A 24,366-nucleotide genomic window follows, 5' to 3' on the forward strand; every position below is an offset into this window, starting at 1 on the left:
CAAGTAATTTATTACTTCTCATCTGCACACTATATCCTCTTTTCTGAATAATTTAAATATCCTACATATTTTTAGTCAAGCAACAAATATTTACGTTTCAACAAACCCTTTTACGTGTGAAAATGCCCTGGAGGTGTCAGCAACCAACAATCCTGTTTATGTTTACTTTTAAAGTTTTTCTATTTCCTTTTTTCCTCAAGTCTATAAGCAAGACAAGTCCAGTATTCTTCTCTGAAATATGCAACACTAAGACTCAAGAGAGACATAAGCAGTCTTTCCTTTGCATTTAATATTCATGTTGGTGTGTAATTCACTTGTAAAAACTCTTCTTGTTTGTGTCTTTTTATATTTTAATCTGATTTCATTCTGATAAATGGGTTTTTACGAGTGTAGAGTAACTAAGCACTAATTTAGATTTATTTTAAAGGCGTCTGTTAACAATAGTTGAAAACTTACATGAGCCTTTCAGCAGACATCCTTGTTTGATTAGTTTTAGTTGTTTTGACAAACAAGACCTTCATGCAAATAGCTCTAAGTAAAGCTGAGCCAATCAGAAACAAGAAGCACCATCTGTTCAGACTGCCGACAGTTACATTGAAGCAATGGAACAAAGTATTAAAATAGGTGAGCTTACCCAAACAAGATGACCAAAGTAAAGATAGCTGGGCTCTTTCTCATCACTTTTTCACTGCTTCACGGTAAGAAAAAAATAATTTAAAGGTTTTCTTTATCTACACAAATTGGCAATATAATACAATAATGTGATCAAAGTTAGAATGAACCTACTCCCATGGTAATGCTTTAAGAAACTTTAACTTTTAAGATGATTTGTGAAAAAGTATGTACGGAAACCTAAAGATCAAGTAAACTCAAATATAGTGAAATGTTTGTGTTTTCTCTAGCCTTATAATCTTATGTTGATAAGCAAGAGAAAAGCTAATACTAAACAAATACATGACAGTGGCATTTTCAAGTTAGTATAGTTTTTTTTTGTTTGTTTGTTTGTTTGTTTGTTTGTTTTATAACAGTTTTGTGGCACATTCATGAATAAAGTCATGAAATGGTTATGAAATGTTTGTGGAAAAGCAATGGGAAACAATCTAAATTTTTAAGAAATTATGAAACATCTGAAACCAAAATCTCAACATAAAGACTAAAAACCTCGGGTATGTGTGTTCCTTAACAGAAGAAACAGCTTTCCACTAACCAGCAGGTAACTGGCAAGTGGAAAACAAGGAGAAGTACAACATATGTCAAGACTAAAAGACAACAGCCACGCAAATATCTCTGCAATGCTGTATTTCAGTACAGAGCTGCTTTGAGCTACTAATGTTTGTAGGCTGTGCTCATTGTGGCAATGCTAGCATGTATAGCAAGTTTAGCATCTTAGTTTTGTATGTTAGCACATGAATACCTACCAACCAGCACTGAACACAAAGTGCTGCTAATGGGAATGTTATAGGTTTTTGAATATAAACCAAAAAGAGTTGGGCAAATTAAAATTTTACTCTGATGATGGAGCTAGATGAAAAGTCAAGGATCAACAAATCTATTATAATTTATTCTCATGGGAAGAACTTGTCAAAGAGATGATGATTAGATCAATGTTTTTATTATTTTTAGAGTTATTTTTAGAAGACATCAGATAAAGATACTTCTTTACTGTTAAAAATCAAGCAGGGGTCAAGACCAGGTAGTCTGTCCAGACAAGCAATCTTATGCCTGCCTTACGTCACATGACTATCTGAGCAATGTCACAGTTGCCAAAATACTTCTAATGTTGATCAGAATTATGAGAGTTTCACCTCAGTGATTGTACGCTCGTGATGTCGATGTAATGGGGCGTAGAGCAGGTGGACCTTAATACAGGACACTGCAGCACATGAACTCAAAAAGGTCACTCTTTCTTCTAAGGAAACAGAAACTTAACATCACTCAACTATATCAAGGATCCAACAAAGACTGAGCTGAAAATCAGGACTTAAATACATAACTAGTCTGACGAGGAGATGAAGTGCAGGTGGAGAAAAAGGACAGAGAGGCTCAGGTGAGGAGAATGAGGTGATGAGGGAAGGACTAACGAGGCTAATAAGGGACAGATGTGTAGCTGCAGCACAGGAGCACAGGGGAGAAAAATCAGTCAACAGAAACAAAAAGCCAATCCTTTTGATTATAAACAAACCAAGTAAAACAACAAAGACAAACTACCTAATACAGGCAACTAAATTTTTTCTGTTACGCTCAGTTCAGTTCATCAAGACACTGAAGGCGGGTTACCATTAACCCTCAAACTGCTCAAACTGAAATATATGTTAATATATTTATTCTAATATAATTGTATGTATTTTATTTACATATAAAACACAGCGAAAGAAAACATGTCAATTTCACACAAAAAAAATCCATTTATCGTAAAAATGTTTTTATGCCCACATGAGGTGATATTTCGGGCAATTTGAAAAATACATATATTTCAAAAATGCAATGGCAGCATTTATTTTCTACTTTAATAGGTCACATGATTGTTTAGCTATGCACTAACTGCATGGCTCTCTCAGGCATGATGCAGCAGGTGCTACAAGAGATGTTATTGTATGGCATAACTCATCAAAAGTTGAGAGATCATCCAAAAGTTTTGAATCAGCAATCGCTTCGGTAATCGCGGACTATCACCTTCCAGAAATGCCTCACACATGGTTCCACATATAAGGGGCTTGCCTTTCCTTTATCGCTTACATAACATGCCTACATCTACTTGGATTGGAAATAATGATCACTAGTGTGGTGGCTGCAATATAATGTATGTGTGGACTTATGTGTGGATATTAAGTGTTGAAAATCAATCACTGCATTTCTGTGTCGCCAATATGATGCATTTTGTTGAACAGTTCATGAAGTCTTTGCCCATACTTTTCAGCATACAAAGAAAGATCTGCTAAAACATGTATATATTCATTATTCATTTATCTATCCTAACTAAATTTGGATGTTTTCTTCTTTTTTTAACACAGGTTTTGTTGCAGCATTAAACTGCACCAGCCCAAACCCTAAAGCCTTGTTTGATGCATTTGAGAAAGAACTATTTCCTAGAAAACTACTGCGACCTGTAAAGAGCTTTTCAGATACATTGAATGTATCCATTTATCTTACTTTGGTGGGAGTATTAGGAGTGGTGAGTTCATTAGTTGTACAAAAATCTATTTATGGTGGCATATAACTGCATAACTTCCTGAACTACAGTTAGTGAATTTTGTTCATCTCAAATAATTACAGTATGTCTCATTCCTAGAATGAAAAGGCTCAGTCATTGACAACATTCTTATGGCAAGTCCTGGTAAGTTTTCAGAGCACTGACAAAACCAATTTGTTAAAATGCGCTTTAAAAAAATAAATGTGAGAGAGAATGACAAAATTTAGCCACTTAGGTATTTCTATTTTTATGATGGAAACAAAACCTAAAAGTTCCAGTTTCAGTTTTGCTCACTATGGCAAAACATGTTTTGGTGAGACTGAAAATATTTGTTAACAGGATCCATGTATTGTTTGTTGTGGTCATCTGTGGATTTTGTTGACCAGAAAAAACATAGAACACCATAGTGACACTGTTGAAATTGCTGTTGGTCTTTTTAATGTAGGTGTGGAAAATAGAGGGACTGAGCTGGGATGAGAAGGAATGTGGAACAAACAGAACCTCAGTTCCTCGAGAAAACCTTTGGATCCCTGATGTTATCATCTCAGAGTTGTAAGTCAAAGTTATGTTTAGTAGTCTGTAATAAAAACAAGAATAACAATAATAATTTTATGCATATAGCACTTTCCAAGCTGAAGCAAAACACTTTAAAACATTAGAAACCCATTTGTATGCAAAAATTAAGAAGATGAGAGAGCACTAATATCAAACAACACTTAGCCCAGACATAAATTTGATGGATTGGAAAATAAAAGTAATGTGGATAAGAGAAATAAGCTCATTGAAAGTGTTTAAAATTAGATAATAGTAAATAATTACATATATACACAAATAAGATGTGAATATAAAAGATGATCTTATATAAAGCAGATAAAATGTCAATAAAAGAAAACTCTTGAATTTAAAACAGATAAAAGTACAAAATATTTAAAAGGGCATATAAAATAGTGACATGGTGATACTAAAAGAAGAGCACTTAAAAATAAAAAATAAAAACTTAAAAGTAAAGTTGTTCATTGGAAAACAAAAGGAATCACACCATAGACCTTATCTCCAGTCTGTAAGCACTTCTGTAAATCTCTATTGCTATTGTGCTGTTTTGGTCACAAAGTGGTTAATCTTTTATATCAATGATATTTAACTGAATTATACATATTACAAACAAGAACTGCACCCATTTATTAATATTTATTAGTTAGAAAAACAAATGAAAAGAGTCAGCTGAGTGGAACATTATTATTTTAATGAGTGATCCAAGCTTTTTTTTTTTTACTTCTTTCTATTCTTTTCCAGCATGGATGAGGACAAATCTCCCAAAACCTCCTATGTTTACTTGTACAACTCAGGTCATGTTGTTGATGATAAGCCGGTAAGAGTGGTCAGCTCCTGCCGATTAGTAATCTACACTTTCCCCTTCGATATCCAAAACTGCACACTGACCTTTGGATCATATCTACACTTTGGTAAGTCTGCACACAAAAAACAGACCAGTCGCCCAAAAGAAAATATTGGAATTGTACATTTCTGCAAACCACGAATATCATACTTAACGTTAGTACACTTTCTGGGTATCATATCAATGTATGAAAAGTGACATTGTATATAAACTGACTTGACATCAGTAGTTGGAGGGGGCAGTGGGTGGTGTGTCTCCTAGGCAAGCTGAGCTGCCTGCCATGCTGCTGACCATGGTTCAAGACCAGAAAACAGTTGTTGTTTAGTGAGTGGCTTTTTTTGGCACCAGCCATAGATGTTTTGTAGCAACCAGTCCCTGTTTTTCCAGCAACTTTTTAGAAACATTTGTGATTGTGATTGTTTTTTTATTTCATTCACTTGGATGAAATTGACACTTTTTAATTTTACTTTTTTGTCGTAATTATGCATTTTCAAAACTGAAAACTGACATGAAATTTTAGTAGGATTAAATAAATTATTTTAAATACCTTTGAGCCTGAATATCATTATTTCAAATTTCATGATTACAACTTTGTTCTACTCTTGTGGAAGACTGTAAGCAACACTTCACACATACTGGGCATCTAAACTTTTCTCAATTTTTTTTCCAGCTGAAGACATACACATGATTGACGGCATTCCCACTGACCAGATAGTGGCACAGTCCAGACAAGTGATTCAGACAAGAGGAGAGTGGGAGCTTGTAGATATCAAAGCAGGGCCAAGTACCCTGGAAATAACTGTTGGAAACTACTCTGAGATCAAGTACTTTGTAAGCTCTTTTATTTTATTATCTTTTCACGTGATGAATTATTTATCTGTTTAATGACATTTTTAAATTGATTGTAACACCTTGAGAACCTGATGTAGAATTTATGTCAATGTATGTGACTTACTTGTGATTTCTTGGAAAGATAAAATTGATAGGAGGAGTTAAAAGTGCAGAATTGAAAAAAACAATGCAAGGATGTTTCATTTTTAAGAAGTGAGTGTAGTGTATGTTGTTTTAGTGGATGACTTGCCATACTGGAATCATGTAAACAGAGACTAAAGGGGGACCAGTGGTTGATCTTTGAGAACACCAAAAGTCAGATTTAGTTTTACAGGGGCTGGTGGATATGGTAACTATCTGCAGCAGAGTTCTAATGTTTTAATGGTAATAGGACCATTTATCCTGTTTCTTTTTTATCAGACAAAAAATGTAGGAGATGTTGTTATCCTTGTCCTTATCAGCTGTTCTGAGGAAGACTGCAGTTGTCAGTCGAAACATGTCAAGGTAAAAATCAACATCTCCTCCATTTTTTGTCTGACAAAAAAGAAACAGAATTAGTCATCAAAAGGTAATTAGACTAATATTGTAAATTTTGAAAAAACGAAAAACTCAAGGCTTTTTGCCCATCTGTCATCCCAAGATCATTTTGAGACGAAGGCCAATCCTCTATGTGATAAACCTCCTGATACCCAGCTGCTTCCTCATCACATTGGACCTCTTCAGCTTCCTGCTGCCTCCCGAAAGTGTGGATCGGGCCTCCTTCAAGATGACCCTCATCATTGGCTACACCGTTTTCCTGCTCCATATGAACGACCTGCTGCCTATCACTGGAAATACAACACCTCTCATGAGTGAGTGACACCTTTAAGTAGATCTAAAATAGCTAACTACGGCTCTAATTTAGATGACGGCCATACTATTTATAGTTATAGTTATACTTAGACTAGTGTTTCTATGTGACCAGATGCCATTGCTGCTGAATTAATATCTTACACCGCCAACACGTACAGTTTTGAATGCAATCTCCTTGTCCTTTGATAAGCTTGTTCTCTTGCTCTGCCCACTGAATTTTGATTTAACCAATGGGAATGGGAATCTAAATTCCTTAACCATTCTTTTGTTTCTTTGTTTTCTGCAGACATTTATTTCTCAATCAGTCTCGCTCTGATGGTGGCCAGCACGTTGGAGACGGTGTTTGTCACTAACATCCAGTTCAGCTCCACCCAGTACAATGCGGTGCCTAGATGGCTCAGTGTCCTCGTGTTACGATACCTAGCTGTCGTTGTTTGTCTCCCTTCAAAAAAGAAGAGCAACCGTGTCACAGTCTGCCTTCAGCCACCTGTTAGAGGTATCATTCACTCATTATTTAACATTATTTTAAATTCTGTCAATACTACAGCTGCAAAATGTTATTATAAAAAAATTGTGAATGCAGCTCATTAGGATTAAGTTCTACTGACATTGATGACACCAAATAACAAAAGAAAATAAGTTCATTTTGCATTCTAAGCTGGGAAATTGTAGTTTTTGAGAAAATGATCTCAACTCATGATCAATGTCCTAGCTTTTTTTCCAGAGCTTCCAACTGCATCTCAAGCTCTTCACCATCAAAAGAGTTTGTTCAGTCGTTATGGAGATGTATAATAAATTCAGAAAAAGTTTGACCTATATTCAATTGAACACAGTCCACAAATGGAATATTCAATTTCAATTTTCCAATTGAAAAAACATGTTGCTTTTTGGTAAATATTTACTCAATCTGAGATTTATACCTGCTTCGCGTTCCAAAAAAACTTTGGATATGTGCATGATTACCACGATTACCAAACTCTGTGAATGTTTGGAAACTAAGGACAGTAATTGTTTTAGTCATTTATCAAAGGTTTTATTCTGTATTTTTTGCACACAACAAAAAGCTTTTAAGTCATACGCTTTTTTGCTGTTGAGGATTCTTTCTAAATTTTATGACAGGGTGTCTTTTTCACCGTCGAAAGAATATTGATTATTTATATTTTTATTACTAGAATCAGTATGAGTGGATGGTATCTGGATTTCTTTAAACAGTGTCACTCTATCACTCTAATGTTGAGTTTTGACATACCCAGGAACGAATACTTGCATCATCTCTTCAAGAGATCTTCAGAGTATCTCTGGTGATACACCTCAGGAGAAACCCCCTCCAGAGCCGGCCCTGGAGGAGTTAGCGAAACTGGGTAGAGATCTCACAGCCATCCGCCTCCAGATGGACAAACACTTCCAGGGGAACATTACCTCAGAGGAATGGAAAATGATTGGATTAGTCATTGACCGTCTGCTGTTCGGCTTGTACATTATCTTTATCTCTACCAGCTTTATCACCATCTTAAGTCTCTGGTATGCTAGTTACACATACATAGGTTAACTTGATGGGAGAAATGAATCACACAATTATATTATTCATCAGCAAGTTTGATCGGTGGGCAGCTTGAAAATGAAATGAGGTGTGTCTTCTTTTTTTTCATTTGATGCCGGAGAACAAAATTAAATGCCAAAAATGGTCAGTATTAAAAGAAAAAATTATTATAACAGGCAAAACCTATTTTAATGCACAAATGGACAGACTGTCTGTTTTTTTAGCAGAAAATTGTGAACCTATCTTGTAACCAAAATTATTATCTGCATCACTCTCAGATCAAAAGTTAGTTCAAGTTAACCAAAAAAATACACTTTATAAATTCACTTTATATACAATGTGTCTTTCCAGAAATCATCTCAGCTGAAGGCTGAGGATATGGGTGAGAGAGGGTGAGGGAGCTGTCGGGACCTGTACATTAGTGTTTATCATGTAATACTGTTTTTGTTTGTATTTGTTGGATTTTTTTTCTTTGTGTGTGTGTGTGTGTGTGTGTGTGTGTGTGTGTTGTGTGTGTGTGTGTGTGTGTGTGTGTGTGTGTGCGTTTAAATTCTATATATCGAAGTATAATACTGTTTTATATATATTTCATTATAGAATCTTATAGAATTACAGAATCTGAATAACAAATTACAAAAAAAAACATTTGTCACAGCCTTGTTTTTTTTTTCAAAGCCAAAGGAGTTTTCTTTTAGTCTTAATGTCTTATTTTCCAGTCCAAGTTCATCTTGGCTGAACAGATACAGTCACAGTTTTCATCATAAGTCCTGTAATGCACCTAAAAAGGAGAGAAGATTTACAGTAACTGTGATCTTTAACAAACTATCAAGTCTATGGATAACCTAACCCTCTCGACACCGCTGGTGAACCGGCTGCTTTCAGCCCAACAAAATGTAGCAAAATGTTTACTCAAACTAAAACAGTGGTGTATTGAACACCCTTTTGTGTTACACAGGCAAACTGCCTTTTAGTACAGTGGGAGTTAAGTTAAACATTTATTTAAATACATGTTGCTTTTGATTAGGTAACACATGTGATGCACACACTTAACAAGAGAAAACCTGCCTCAAAACCTGTCACATTGTTTCAGGGAAACAAGTTGTTCAGCCTGGACACTTCACGAAAATGGTGCGCATGGTTTTGAAACTGAACTTGCACCTGCTGTGGCTCTGTTTGTAATGGGCTGCAGGTGAGCCTCTCTGATTGGCTGAGTGAGCAAATGTGTGAATCATGTTTCGAGTTTTAGGTAAGAGAGCTGTATTTTGTGTAATTTTTGTTTTGAGTACGTAATGTGAGAAGATTAATTTAGTTAACATTGGGTGTGTGTTAACAACACACACCCGAAGCCCAATTACCCCTCCGATACTTAGTAAAAAGTAATAATGTTGCAGGCTGTGGTTGTTGTGGTGGTGGTTATTGGAGCTGAGGTAAGGGGAGTGTCAGTGGCTTCAGTTATATGCACACTAATATCTCCCCACTATTTTCCGAATATGACAATACTCTGATTTTGCCGCAGGTCATGTAAAGAATAAGGGAAAAAACCTATTTCGTGCATGCAAACATACTAATTTTTATGTGTTCTCAGGGACGGGGCACAACAGTAGGGATAAGAGCAATCAGTTGATCTTAAGTCCCTATTCAGGCTTTATATTTTAACAACTTTTTTTGGTGTCTGTTAAAACATGTTGGCCAGCATGCAAAAAATGTGCACATATTGTGAAAATGAGTGAAAATGACTCTTCCACCTTCCAATGTTTTCCTTAAATACAAACAAGGGACCTTTTTCACTGCAGACATTTTGACATATCAAGGTACAAGGTAGATTTATTAGTCTTTTTTTTTTCTTTTTTCATACATAGTTTAGAAAAAAAACTAAATTAAAACTCGTCCCTAAATCCTGCTACATCTTTTGGCATCAAAGGGAGAGTTGGGGACTCTCATAACCGCGGGAGAGAAGCTCTTCCGTAGTCTCATGGATTGGCAGCTTCTGTATCTTTTCCCAGATGGAAGCAGGGTGAACAGATACCGCTGGCTCATTGCAGGAAATAATAACATTGACATTAACAATGGCTCTGTTCCATTTTGTTTTCACTGTAAGTTATTCCAGTGAGCCAGCATGTACAAAACCAAGGCTGTCCCTAAGTGGAATGCAGCTCTCAATAATTGAAACATTCGTGCTTTGCCTACTATGACATGTCAAAATGTTTGCTTTTGCACAGACAGGACAAGGCTTTCTTATCTTTTTTTTTTTTTTTGATTACCTGCCCAGTTGGATGGTGGGCTGATATGTGTTATTTGCAATATCTTACATCACACATGTACACTTGTTTTCAGTCAAGCAACAAATATTTACATGTTTCAACAGACCGTTTTTCCTGCAAATTTCAATTTGCCCTGGAGGTGTCCAACCTTCAACCCAGTTTATGTTTTCTCTTAAATTTTTTCTATTTGTTTTTTTCTATAAGCAGGACCAGTGCAGGATTCTTCTATGAAAATATGCAGCACTATGACACAAGAGAGACAAGATGTCTTTCCTTTGCATTTAATATTCATGCCACTGTGTTATTCACTTTTAAAAAATCATCTTGTGTGTGTCTTTTTATATTGTTGTGTGATTCCATTCAGATAAATAAATAAATAAATAAGAGTTCAAAACAGAGTAACTCGGGAATCATTTAGATTAATTGAATAAGATATATGTTGATTATCAGTAGAAATCCTTGTTTGGGTTTTGGCAACACTGTTTGTCAAAGCAACAGTGTTGCTTTGACAAACAGGATGTGCATGCAAATAAGTAAGACGTAAAAGCTGTATATGAAGCTGAGCCAATCAGAAACATGAAACACAATTTGTTCAGAATGTTGACATTTATGTTGAAATCGGTGGGACAAGTTATGACAGAAGGTGAGCTGACACAAACAAGATGAAAGAAGTAAAAGTAGCCGGGCTCTTTGTCATCAGTTTTTCACTGCTTCATGGTAAGAAAAATATAATTTGACGGTTTTATTTTCATGTGTAAATTATTTATTTGAGAAAAAAAAGATATTAACAACATTTTAAAAAAAACTTTTTTTAGAAAGCTGATGTGATAAAAGCTGAAAGAAACGTATTCCCATGGCAATGCTTTGAGAAATTTCGAAGGTGATTTGTGAAAAAGATACACAAAAAACTAAACTAAACAACAAGTAAACTCAAATACAGTAAAATGTCTGTAATTTTTCTTGCATTATAACCATATATCAATAAGCAAGAGAAAAGCTAATACTAAGCAAATACATGATAGCAAAGTTTGGAGTTGACTGAATTTTATACATACAATGTATATAAGACTGCATTTGTGTTGAAGAACAGTCTTGTGAATACTGTCATGAGAAGTTTCAAGAATTTGAATAAAATCTGCAAATAAAATCTAACTAGGAAGACTAAAAAAAAATATGGGATGTGTGTTTTTAACTGAATATACAGCTTTCCGCCACCTAGTAATTAACTGTCGCAAGTAAAGGTAAAGAGACACATGGGCAGCGCTACGATGCTACATGTCGGTGCAGAGGTGCTCTGAACCATGCAGCGTGCTTACATGCCCACAGGGACAATTCTAGCTTCTACAAAGCTGTTGTTTACCAGGTTTAGTTTCTTTGTTTATTATGTTAGCACACTAATTCTCACCAACCAACACAAAGTGCAGCTGATGGGAATGTTGGTGGTTTGCAGGTATTTGGATATAAACCAAAGAGATGAACAAATAAAAATTTTACCCTGAGGATGACACTAGATAACAGGATTTGTAACGCCATAGAAAATGTTTTTATTGAACACTCAGCCAGATCTGATATACTAAAATTAACATAATGAGTTAAAATGAGGAATTAGCCAGTGTGCAACAGCTAACCCAATAGCACAGAAACATACACGATCCCTGAAATGGAGGACAAGCAGTTATGCAGCTAGACTCTCTCATTAGCTAAATTAACTCAGTAACAAATAGCACACATTGCCCTTCTGAAGCTCTTATTTACTTGAGTCAAAAACAGGTGAGGGTAAAAACCAGGTAATCTGTCCAGACATCCAAAAATATGCCGGCCATACAAATTTTCAAGCAATTTCACTGTCTAAAACAATTTTGCTAATGGCAGAACAAAGTCAGAATAATCACTGCTTGTGATAATCACGGACAAGATCTCAAGGTGCAGCCAGGGGGAGAAAGGGATCTGGTTTGTAGACCTCAGAATTGAATCTCTGCTCTTTGCAGATGATGCAGTTCTGTTGGCTTCATCACACTGTGACCTTCAGCATTTGCAGGGACGGTTTGTAGCTGAGTGTGAAGGGGTCATTGTGAAAGTCAGCACCTCCCAGTAGGAGACCATGGTTCTGGGGGTCTTGTTCATGAGTGAGAGTAGATTGCATGAGATGGATAGGCTGTTATGAATTCAGATTTATTCTTTCTATTTTTGAATACAGGTTTTCTTGTGGCATTGAACTGCACCAGTCCAACTCCTGAAGCCTTGTTCGATGCACTTGAGAAGGAATTATTTTCCAGAAAACTACTGCGACCTGTAAAAAGCTTTTCAGATCCACTGAGCGTATCAATAAACCTGACTTTGGTGGGAATTTTGGGAGTGGTGAGTCCATGAGTTGCATGAAAATCTATTCATGCCTGTAAATACACATGCATAACTTTTTAAACTACATTTACTGCAAGTAAATCAGATTTTTCTTATCCATAGAATGAAAAAGACCAATACTTGACAATATTCCTATGGCAAGTCCTGGTAAGTGTTTAGAGCACTGACAACACATGAATTCATTCAGAAATATGTCTTAAAACTTTTCAGCAACAAAAGCGCAAATTGAGTACAAATGTCGTCAAATTTTTTGAAGATTGTAAGAATTATATCATATTACAAATGTCCAGCATGTATGAAATTATGAAAATTATTTATATGTTAAACACCTGCAAATGTGTGCTCACCTTTTTTCTCTAATAACTTAAGATACAGGGGCCATATTCACAAAGCTTCCTTGTAGGCTACACTCCCAGATGACATCCAAGAACTAGTGGCAACAAAAGTCCCCTGCCTTATTTAGCTGTGTCTGAGCCAAAAAGTTGCAAAGACTGTGACTGTGTGAGAGGAGATTCCCCTCCATCACAGTTGTCTGTATTCATTTTTCAAAACGAATACTTTTAACAATTTTTAAAATAATTTTGTAATATTTTTTCTGTCATTGCCCATTGCCTTCTTTCAATGTTTTTGAAAGAAATCAAGCCAAGTATACCCAGTATAAATTATTTTTGTTCTGTTTAATGTAGCAGTGGTATATAGACGGACTAAGTTGGGATGAGAAAGAATGTGGAACGAACAGAGTCTCTGTCCCTCGAGAAGATCTTTGGATCCCAGACATCCTCTGCACAGAGTTGTAAGTAAAAACTATGTACAGTAGTCTGTTCACTTGTTCATTCATTAGAAAACAATATTAACCACACCATATACCTCATCTCCTTTCTGGTAGCACTTTTTTTTTCAAACCTTTGTAGCTGTTGTGCTGTTCTGGCCACAAACTAGTTTATCTTTTATATATATTTTGATCATATGCCTACAATTTTTGAAATGTGGTGGTTTAATTAATTATTATTCACAGAAATCTTTGGAAGAGAGACAGCTGAGTAGAACATTCTGTCCTTTCAAGTATATATATGGAACTAAAAGTTATTGTTGTTTTTTTTTTATTCTGTTCATTTACAGCATGGAGGAGGACAAATCTCCCAAAACTCCTTATGTATACTTGTACAACACAGGTCGTGTGTATGAGGATAAGCCGATCAGAGTGGTCGCCACCTGTAAATTAGTAATCTTCACTTTCCCCTTTGATATCCAAAACTGCTCACTCACCTTTGAACCATATCTACACTTTGGTAAGTCTACGCAAAAACCAAACAACATAAAACCTAGTATATGGATGGACTGTGTACAGTAGTTCCCACCCATTTTCCTTCAGGGACTTCTACACTATGATTGAGTAAACTGATGACATATTTTAAGGATATTTTGTATTCTATTAAATTCATTACAATAACAGTATAAAACAATTAATAAACTGTGCTATTAACCCAAATGCCCAACTCCAACTGCAAGAGGTTTGTTAGATTGGCAATTACATTTTGAGCAGATTACTTCCTGTGAATATTGCATCAGAGATTAATTTTTCTTGATGAATTTGTTGAAACCTTTTATAGGATTAGATAAACCTACAATCATACATTCTATAAATGCTTCCTTTTTGAGAAATTCCTTTTGCTTGGTCATCTTTTCTATGACAGGATGAGGCTGGTTAGTAGAGACTGAAGGTTCTGTGAATGCAGCTTGTGTTCAGGTCCTCACGAAGCCTTGCAACATTTAAAAAAGAACATCTTGAACATTAATCTTAACTTATAAAAATACAATTGCATTTAGTTGTCTTCAACAAAGTTAATGAAATGCCGAGATAGTCTTACTGTTTTTTTATCTTATATATTTTTTCAAGTTTATAACACCCTTTAAAATCAAGAGAGCCTCACGACCCCCTGGGAAGCTTTGGTGACCCACAGTTGGGTCAGGACCCCCAGATTGGGAACCAGAGATGTATAAAACAAGTTGTTGGCGGTCCAGCCCAAAATTCATGTAACCTAAATACATGTTAACATGCAAAATAACACTTACTGTTAGACACAGTAACACAGTGAAAGGGAACCTGCTTTCTCTGGAGCTCTACCAGCTGATCATTTAACACATCCTCCCTCTTCAGCACCCCTTCTAAGTTTTTGAGGTTGATTGATTGCCAGTTTTTCCAGTAATTATGCACTTTTATGTAAACTAAAACACAAAAATGACAGATATTTCAGTACAATTAAATAAGGAAATATCATCAGGCCAGGGCTTCATTCAACTTTCTTGTTGACAACTTCATTCTATCCCTGCAGAAGACCACAAGCAACATGTCACACAAACTAGGCATCTAATAAGGCTAAACTTTCTTTGAATTTTATTCTAGTTGGAGACATAAGGATGTTTCCAGGAAGCACAGCTGCAGAGACCCTGACAGAGTCCAAACAAGTGCTGCAGACCAAAGGGGAGTGGGAGCTTGTAGATATCGTATCGGCTCAAACTACCCTTGACATAACAGGTGGAAGCTACTCTGAGATCAAATACTATGTAAGCTATTGTAGCTTTTATGATGTGTTCACATGATGAAAGCTGGCAATTATCTTTTTAATATTTGTTAAAATATGATCCCTTTGAAAAACTGTGTAGAATTTCTATTGATTTTATTTTGGATTAGTCTTTGTAATTATTCAGATGAAATTGTTGATTGCATTACAAAATCCCTGCATAAATTTGTGCAGTCCATGCGTTGTTTTCAGCCCTTGTCATCTCAGCAGGGCAGGTCAGAGCAGCATCAAGTATTAGGGTATTTTTTATACTACCACTACCAGCCTGAAAAAATATAAATTATTTGATTAAATAATAGGAGCTTCATACTAAAAAGACAATGAAACACATCACTATAATATTATGACAAACACAGTAGTTAATAAGAAGCACCATGGATGCTGTACTCACTGACAGTGAAGCAATCTGATAAAAAACAGCAAGAAAATGCTTAAGTATTGTTTTTGTAGATGTGAGTGTAGTGGATGTTGTTTTTGTGGATAAGTTGTCATTGTGGAATCATGTAAACAGAGAACAGGGGGGACCAATGATTGATCCTTGGGGAGCACCAAAAGTCTGAGTCGCCTCCAAAAAAGCATCAGAAGTTACAGCAGAGGAAGTCAATTCATTAATGGTTATTACACCAGTATTGTAAATGCTGTATAAACCTTGATGCTTTTTCCTTGTTTGCCATTCCAAGATTATTTTGAGACGAAGACCACTCCTCTATGTGATAAACCTCCTGATACCCAGCTGCTTCCTCATCACATTGGACCTCTTCAGCTTCTTGCTGCCTCCCCAGAGTGTCGACCGGGCCTCCTTCAAGATGACCCTCATCCTGGGCTACACTGTTTTCCTGCTCATCATGAACGACCTGCTCCCTGTCACTGGAGATACAACACCTCTCATGAGTGAGTGACACCTACGATATAGCTATATTTACAGATATGAAGGTCAATTAATACCTTGCCCTCTGATGCTTCTTCTGTCCACAGAATTTTAACATAATCCATGAGATTAGTTCGACCCTCACTGCTGTTCTACAATATAAATGTATATATAAATTAGAATAGAACAGAATAGAATGGAATAGAAATTCTTCATTATTCTCGTGAGGGAAATTGTTTTGTTGCAGCAGCAAATAAGACATCAGCGACTGAATGAAATATTCGTTAAAAAGGGCAAAATAATGCAAATAAATACAAAGTAAGACACTTAACATTGAATACTTCTTAACCCTTTTGTTTTTTCACTGCAGATGTTTTATTCTCAGTCAGTCTCGCTCTGATGGTGGCCAGCACATTGGAGACAGTGTTTATCACTAACATCCAGTTCAGCTCCAACCGGTACAGTGCGGTGCCTAGATGGCTCAGTGTCTTTGTGTTACGATACCTAGCTGTTGTCGTTTGTCTCCCTCCAAAAAAGAGGACCAATCGCGTCACAGTCTCCCTTCACCAACCTGCTAGCGGTACAATAGAATTTTCTTTTTTTTCTTTTTTTTTTTAATAAATTCTGTCAAAACTACAACTGCTTCATCTTATTCTGATCAAATCTTTTTTTCTTATATCAAGCAATGAATGCCAGCATCATCTCCCTAAGAAATCTTCAGAGTGTCTCTGGTGATACACCTCATGAGGAACCCCCTCCAGAGCCAGCCCTGGAGGAGCTGAAGAAGTTGAGCAGAGATCTCATGGCCATCCGCCTTCAAATTGATAAACACTGCCAAGGGAGCAATAGCTCGCAGGAATGGCAAATGATCGGATTGGTCATTGACCGTCTCCTGTTCGGCTTGTATATTCTCTTCATCTCTACCTGCTTTATCACCATCATATCTCTCTGGATGTGGAGTTACTTTGTCATAACAGAAAATAAATGAAACAGACAGTATAGACTTCGAAACAGGGTTTCTGGTGAATGGAACAAATCGTATCTCCCATGGGTGGAGGTGTTGAAAAATAAAATGGTTGAGTGCTTACTGGAGGTGTGGAACAACAAGTCATGTTGTTCTGTGTGCTTATGATCAATCTGTACATACTGCACAATTCTGTGTTGTTTTTTTTTATTTCTATTCATTTAGGTCTATTCATGAGGACTATATGTCCTCCAAAGGAAAGATATACCTTAGCTGTGGATTTGTTTGCAGTATAAAAGTTTGAAAACCTCCATTTTTTACTTGAGGTTCATATTTATAGAAAATACATATCCACTGTTTCAAAAGTTAATGGGGCAACTTAATGTGCATTTAACATTTGCTGGTTCCTACAATGTAAATAAACACATTTTAAAATACCTTGTTTTTGAGTATTTGTTTAAGATTAGGATCACGTTAGGGGCTGGGGTACGGCATGCAGTGGCTGTGGTTAAGTCTCCAGAGAATTTCAGTGTCCTCTTAGGAGGCATAAACAAGTGTGTTTGCATTTATACTGCCAGTAGGAGCTATCTTAACAGATAAGATCGGTATTTGTGTTAGATATTCGGTCCATAAGAAACATCCAGCATGAGTCTGTCTCAGCATATTATCAGCATCATCTCAGGTTTACTCCTAATTTCAGGTAATGGTACTTTTATTCAATACTTAATTATTGTATTGTATTGTACTGTAGTAATGTAGCTCTGCAACTTAAAAGTTCTGCTTTCTCTTCATGTGAATAATAGGCAGTGCTGTTTTTATTTTTGTAATTATTATTGTAATATTTTATTGGGTGCAGGAATCAAGATTAAATTATCCTCATACTGATGTCATTTTTTCTGTTTTGCCCAAGAAAATCTGAATTGCTTGCATAAGAGAATTTATAAGTGGGTGAGAACCAGGGAGCATTAGTGATATTTGACTAACTTTACAGGACAGCCCAAACAAAAAATGACCACCATACTTTGTCCCCAGTATTATGATTTTTAAACAATGATCATGAACCATTACAATATTGATGCATGATTATTCAAAAATTGTTTTCTCTTCTATGTCTAAGCATTTTACTTGCCATGGTTGTATAGCCGGTATGATAAGAAAACATTTTGTCAGTTTTTATCATTTCAAAGTGCAGCTAAGGTGTTTTTAAAACAGTCAAGAGTTTTATAAACTTTCTCTCTTGTCAGTGTGTCCATGTTACAATAAACTGACCTGTAAAGACGGCCACAGCGGACCAACCTATGAGTCTATGCAGGCTGTGTTTGACCTAAAACCCTTCAGGCCGGCAGTGAACCTCAGCAATCCCACCATGAGCAACATCTCCTTCACCCTGTATGCAGTCCTTGGCGTGGTGAGTTGTCTAAAAAAATTCAAAGAGCACCTAGATGAAAATAAATGCCCTGAGAGAACCTCCATAAGAGCTGACAGAGAGATTGTAAGGTAACTTTAAGGCAGATATTCACTGTAACAAATTTGTCAATCTATACATGTGAAAACAATTACCATGTGTATTGTTGTAAAACGTTGCATTTTTTGACTTGACTCTACCCTCTACCCAGCTTAACATGAGATTTACCTGTTTTTACTGTATTTCAGAATGAGAAAACCCAAATACTCACTACTTTCTTGTGGCTAAGGCTGGTAAGTAGCGTGGCCAGACAAAATGTAAATGTGTGTCTATAACCAGAGCAAGATCACATAAAGAGATTATGAAACTATAATCAGGAGTTATTTTAATTTTATGTTTAAAGTCAAAAGCACATTATTTCTGTTTTATTCATTGAAGTACTGGCACCATGAATTCCTGGTTTGGGACCCTGATGAGTGTGACGGTGTGACCAGGATTTCTCTCCCTGTGAAGCAGCTTTGGTCTCCAGATATCATTGTATATGAGTTGTAAGTTCTCAAGCTTTAAGAGGTTGTTTTTTGCTTTTTCATGGATCGCTGAGGGTCTTACACATAGTAAATGTCTCTAATACATGTAGCCATGTTCAGACTTCAGGTAGTAACAGTGATGGCCATCAAATCTCAGTTGTACGTATTCCAGAGGTTGATACAAAGTCAAAAATGCGCAGTCCACAACATGACAATTCAGGGTACAGACACCCATAGTGTCATATTATTTCCCAGTTAAAAAATATCTGAAACTGAGAGAGCAGAATGACTTTATTTATTGTGAAAGTAATGTGTTTCCCCATTGGTGCCATTTAAATATCATCTTGATGTGTTTTTTCCTATCATTGTGTTTATTCACTCCTCCAACCCACCCAGTGTGGATGATGATGTTTCCCAAGCGTGTCCTTACGTCTACGTCAACCACACAGGTCACATCCGCTGGGACAGGATGCTTCGGCTTGTCTCAGCCTGCAACCTGGAGATCTTCAGTTTTCCTTTTGATGTGCAGAATTGCACATTTACATTTGGATCCTACATGCACACTAGTAAGAGAAGGCTTCTCAACCTTCACACAGTCCTAAACTCATCCAGTCATTGGCTTCACTTAGCACCTAAAGCAGGCTTAATAGTCAGAAAATGCAACTGCAGTCTGTTGCACTTTTTTTTTATTTAGGTTAGTTTATTTTTGCTGTAGAACTTTCAGGCTCATTTCCCCCCCTTTGATTCTGTTTTTCTTTTTCCCAGTAAGGGATGTGAGGGTCGGTCCTGCACTCACCTTTAAGGAAATGTCTGGAAACTCAAAGCGTTACCTTGAAGCCAGTGGAGAGTGGGAGCTGGTGGACATTTTGGGAGAGACCTCCATCCTCCAGTTTGGGATTGATGAGTGGGACATCATCACTTTCTGGGTGAGAGAGAACAGTTTACATTTAGTTTACTTCATATGTGCAAATATAACAAACTATAAATAAATCACTTTGCTATCAGTCAACAATGATTATTTATATTAAAGGTATGGTGTTGTGGAAACAGGCTAATTTGCTTTTTCTTCAAGAGTTAGAGGAGTCGGTCAATACCACACTCATGTCTGTACGGTAAATATGTTGCTGAAGCCAGCAGCTGGTTAGCTTGGTTTAACATAAAGATTTTCTACACCTAATCATTTGTGCACTTGTTGCCTTATCCTAACAATATGTCCGAGCATGTGCTTTTGTTGATGTCCCAGCCTTGGCTGCCATGTGCTTTTTGGTCTAAACATAGCCCACCTACCATGTGTATTTTTTGACATTATGATAGCGGCAACCCAGAACATCAACAGTAGACGTAGATGGATACCTAGAGCGTAGTATGAAGACGTGAAAGTCCAGTGCAAAGCGAATATATGTGAAAACCTGGGATGAGAACATTTTGGCTCACCAGCTGCTTGAAGACCACGATCAGACAGAACGAGTTTTAGTGGCCTTGGGTGGCTTTTTTGCATCTGTTTTGCTGGCTGCTTTTATTTTGCTGAGTGCTTACATTTTTCCACTCTATGCCCCTCACATTTCTGCAGAAGCACCCTGGAAGCCACAAATTGAAAAAAAACTTCAACTCAGAGTGGAAAAGCACCCAATGTCATTGGCGTTTTTTCCCATTGTCCAATCAGAGGAACTGAGAGGCGGGCCTTCCATAGTGACGATGACAACAAGTAGCAGCGTACATGTTTCATTTTAGGCTAACTTTAGCTCACTTTCAACGTTTGAAGCTCAAAGACATTACCGAACAAATTCCTCAGAGTGATGAAGCTACAGATAATTATGAACCATGTCAACAGCTCCGCTCCCCTCCCCTTTAAAAACCTTTACAGGGAGTTTCAGTGTATTGTCTTGCTGTCCAGCCACAGCCTTGTTGCTGCAGAAGTCAGCTGTTTTCAGTACAAATACTTCAAAAACCCACAGTCCTGGTGAAAATAGCAGAGAATTTAGTGATCAAAAACTCAGCTAAAAGAGGGCAAACAATGGACTTTCATAAGGTGGCCAGAAACATGACTCCAAATAAATGATAGTGTTGCTCTGTAACCACCGGGTGTGTAAACAAGTAGCCTTACTGTTTGCAAATAAGTTCAGCATGTCAATTCAAAGGTGATGATATGTTTTCAACAATAACTTGTTTTTTGTCTAACAGGCCAAAGCAGTTCCTCCAGGATAAACACAGAATGAATATGTATAATACAAATGATTATTCAAGATTAATAACTCTTGGTGCACATTTTGGCACTGTTACGTTCTCTTTCAAATGCATCCTCTCCTTCTTCATTTGATGTCATAATAAGTAGCGTAAAGTGGGGTTTTTTTGTGATATAAATGGCCTACACAGTAAAAGGTGGTGAAACTCCTCAAACTCTTGTTTACTAGGTGGTCATAAAGCGACGTCCAGTGCTCTACGTGGTCAACCTGCTGATCCCCAGCTCCTTCCTCATGCTCATCGACATCCTGTCCTTCTACCTGCCCCCCCACAGCGTTGACCGCGCTTCTTTCAAAATGACCCTCATCCTGGGCTACACTGTCTTCCTGCTCATCATGAACGACCTGCTGCCCAGCACAGCAAATGGCACACCCATCATAGGTCAGAGGTTTTGACATGTAGAGGTGACAACCTGAACACTATCAAAGTTGTGGTTTGAGGTTTCACGTCACTAACATAATGACAGTCCATGGTTTAAGTCAGCAGTAACTAGTCCTCTCCACCACAAGCAGTTTCCTTAAAGCTACTTCATGAAGAATAACTTTTTGCCCTATTTGCTGAAACTGTCACTATACAGTATTCTGACAGTAGTACAAGACACAGATAATCTGTGAAAAAAAAATGTTCCTCTGGCTCCTCCTAGTGCTCTTGATGGCATTTGCAAGAATCCACCATGCCTGACCAAAAACAACCAATCAGAGCTGAGGTGTCTCTAACCCAGCTGTCATTCAGTGCATAGCTGCCATCCCTTGCGCATGCTCTCCCTCAGCCAAGTTCAATATCTTCAGTGTGCTGCCTCAGGAGAAACTTTGCAAATACAATGGCTGAGAGACAAACACCAGCAGTGAAAAAGGGCCCATCCCTTCTTTTCCAACAGCAGCATGCATGGCTGTTAATGGCAGTGCAGCGTGTGCACAAGCAGTGATTGACTCTATGTTTGAGAGTCTACCTGATTCAGCCAGAGTAACCAGATTTATTCAGATTATCTGTCAGGATATATTGACAGTTTCTGCTAATACAACATATTTGTGTATACCCACTGTAACTTTAAAGCTGCAGTAATCAAGTATTTCATTTCAATATTTCTATGAAATGACTTTCTGTAATCTAAAAGTTGTTGCCCCTGTCTTTAAATGTATATAAAGTAATTTGCTTGCCAACATAATGTGACTGAATGTCAGTGTTGCACTTTCAGCTATTAGTGTGTTTGCTGCTCCCAAGTGGCAAAAAGCAGTAGTTTTGAGTTTTGGCCCATTTGCTTTAAATAAGCTACATACAGTATCTAACAAACTCTCTGAAGTTGCAACAGCTAATTAGCACAAAGATAGTAATAACTGAAGGTGTTTAAAATTGTCAAAATATTTTTTTTCCCAAAATTTTCTGGTAAATAACTCTTTTTTTACATCCATATATATTTAATGATGGTGGTAGCTAAAACTTAATATACAGACGAGTGCAGAGTGTAAAATACTTCAAACACAAACCTGTTTCAGTACATCAAACATTATTTTAGAATTTATGCATTAAAGGGGTCCTTTGCTTTAGCTTAGAGTGATAACATGTATAAGGACTCACTGAATCATTGGAGCTTACTTTGTCAACTGAGGAAAAAAAGTTTTACATATGACATCTCAATTATGTATCCTTCTATTTCTCAATCTATCCTTCAAACTAGGAATCTATTTCTCGGTGTGTCTGGCTCTAATGGTCATCAGTCTTCTGGAAACGGTCATCATTACCAATGTCCTCCACCACAGCTCCATGAAATATCAAGAGGTTCCAAACTGGGTGAGGGTGGTTGTCCTTAAACACATAGCCAACCTCATTTGCTACCGATGGCCTGAGGACATCCAGCGCCCCTCCAAGCCACAGACAGGTAAACCTGAAAGCTCAAGTGGCGGTTCAGAGTCGTGGATCATCCAACCAGCCAGTCAGACACCTGCCCAGCATCCGATCAGCAGCGGAGGTAAACACTACTTTGCCATTACTTTTGCCAATTGAACAGTTGTCTGACCTCAAAAAGACTAGTTGTCATCTATTACAACAAATAATAGTAATCTATAAAGACAAATCTGCAGTGTATAACAGTAATTCACAGTCAAGTTTAAGCTGTATGCTACATCCAGAGCATATCTTTGATTCAGAGTCTTGAGTGGAATAATCTGCACACATTTCTCAACATGAAAGCTAGTGACTAGCAGCTAATGTGCTCGATAGGTAAAAAGCACTAAATACGGGAGAAATGCTGACAGAGCTAACATTGTTAATCTGGGGGGGAACCTGGAGGACAAAGAGGTTTTAATCGTAGTTATAACTGCTGTATGTGCACGTTGAAGAGCTGCAGCAATGAGTTAGTGGCACGAGCAAGCAGGGATTCACATACACTTACATGAACACACAGCCAGATCATGTACCATCATATCTGACAGGGAATGTAGAACACAAAGAGGGAAAGTGACTTCATTCTCTGCTTAGGGCATCTTTTCTCCACTATATCTTAACATAACAGGTAGGGTGGGTGGGTAGGTAGATAAACATATACAGTTTGGCTTCACAAATCCAATTTAGAGCATCAGTCTTGCACCCACTGTTTGGTGATCATCACTCTTTGTAAGCTCAAGGTTATGATTCCGGTTTCAAATGATTTCTTTATTAAATTTGATCACACCATTAAAAATGAAGGAATGTTAGTGCAATTAAAAGATTAAAGTGGTCACTCTCTAAATTTTTTGGTTGCTTGCTCTCTAGTGCTGTCCAGCCAAAACAATTAACTATACAAACAGGAAGTCATCGTAGCATGTAAGCTGTAAAGTAATTGTTTAGAGAGACCAGACAATATGGAATTGTTAATCTTTTATAAATGTGAGAATGACTTTGTTTTATGTTATTATGCATGATGGTGAAATATGATTGAGGTTCATACCTAATTATGCTAAACTGACCAACGTTATTTGTTTTGTTCATTTTTTCAAATGTCATTTTATTACTGGTATAAGAATTGTATATTTCATTCTAAAATGGTCATATATTGTACCATGTTTTCTTTCACCTGCCAGGTACAGCTGCTCTGCCTGAACTGCAGCAGATCTGTCAATACCTCAGCGACCTTCGTGCCCACCTCACCTCGCTGCAGAAGGAGAGCGAGCTGCAGGACCAGTGGTGCCACGTAGGATATGTCCTTGACTTCCTGCTCTTCCGCATCTATCTGCTGCTCATTTCATGTTACGCACTGGTCATTATCTCCATGTGGTGCGTCTGGATCAGCCAGTCCTAAGGGATCAATTCAAAATTAAAGTAACAAATTAAAAAAGTTATTGTGAAAGTAATTCTGTAAAATTGGTTTTCTTT

The 24,366-nt window shown here is 37.1% G+C and overlaps 3 protein-coding genes across 3 annotated transcripts; all 3 read left to right on the forward strand.

Annotated features, from left to right (window-relative positions):
- Positions 1-643: 643 nt before the first annotated feature.
- On the forward strand, positions 644-7,818 carry LOC121941422 (5-hydroxytryptamine receptor 3C-like). Its single transcript, XM_042484227.1, has 9 exons — positions 644-698; positions 3,012-3,172; positions 3,290-3,334; positions 3,636-3,742; positions 4,484-4,653; positions 5,257-5,417; positions 6,058-6,268; positions 6,556-6,765; positions 7,523-7,818. Exons 1-9 carry the CDS (start codon positions 644-646, stop codon positions 7,816-7,818), a joined length of 1,416 nt encoding a protein of 471 aa, XP_042340161.1.
- Positions 7,819-10,732: 2,914 nt separating this feature from the next.
- On the forward strand, positions 10,733-16,869 carry LOC121963357 (5-hydroxytryptamine receptor 3A-like). Its single transcript, XM_042513649.1, has 9 exons — positions 10,733-10,787; positions 12,268-12,428; positions 12,534-12,578; positions 13,118-13,224; positions 13,551-13,720; positions 14,836-14,996; positions 15,694-15,904; positions 16,252-16,461; positions 16,565-16,869. The coding sequence occupies exons 1-9, from the start codon at positions 10,733-10,735 to the stop codon at positions 16,867-16,869; spliced, it is 1,425 nt and encodes a 474-aa protein (XP_042369583.1).
- Positions 16,870-17,490: 621 nt separating this feature from the next.
- LOC121963447 (5-hydroxytryptamine receptor 3A-like) lies at positions 17,491-24,292 on the forward strand. Its single transcript, XM_042513736.1, has 10 exons — positions 17,491-17,545; positions 18,090-18,253; positions 18,499-18,543; positions 18,689-18,798; positions 19,174-19,343; positions 19,543-19,703; positions 21,189-21,399; positions 22,694-22,984; positions 23,370-23,381; positions 24,075-24,292. The coding sequence occupies exons 1-10, from the start codon at positions 17,491-17,493 to the stop codon at positions 24,290-24,292; spliced, it is 1,437 nt and encodes a 478-aa protein (XP_042369670.1).
- The last annotated feature ends 74 nt before the right edge of the window (positions 24,293-24,366 follow it).

Source organism: Plectropomus leopardus, chromosome 3 (genome assembly GCF_008729295.1).
Source record: "Plectropomus leopardus isolate mb chromosome 3, YSFRI_Pleo_2.0, whole genome shotgun sequence".
In the NCBI taxonomy this organism is placed as follows: Eukaryota; Metazoa; Chordata; class Actinopteri; order Perciformes; family Serranidae; genus Plectropomus; species Plectropomus leopardus.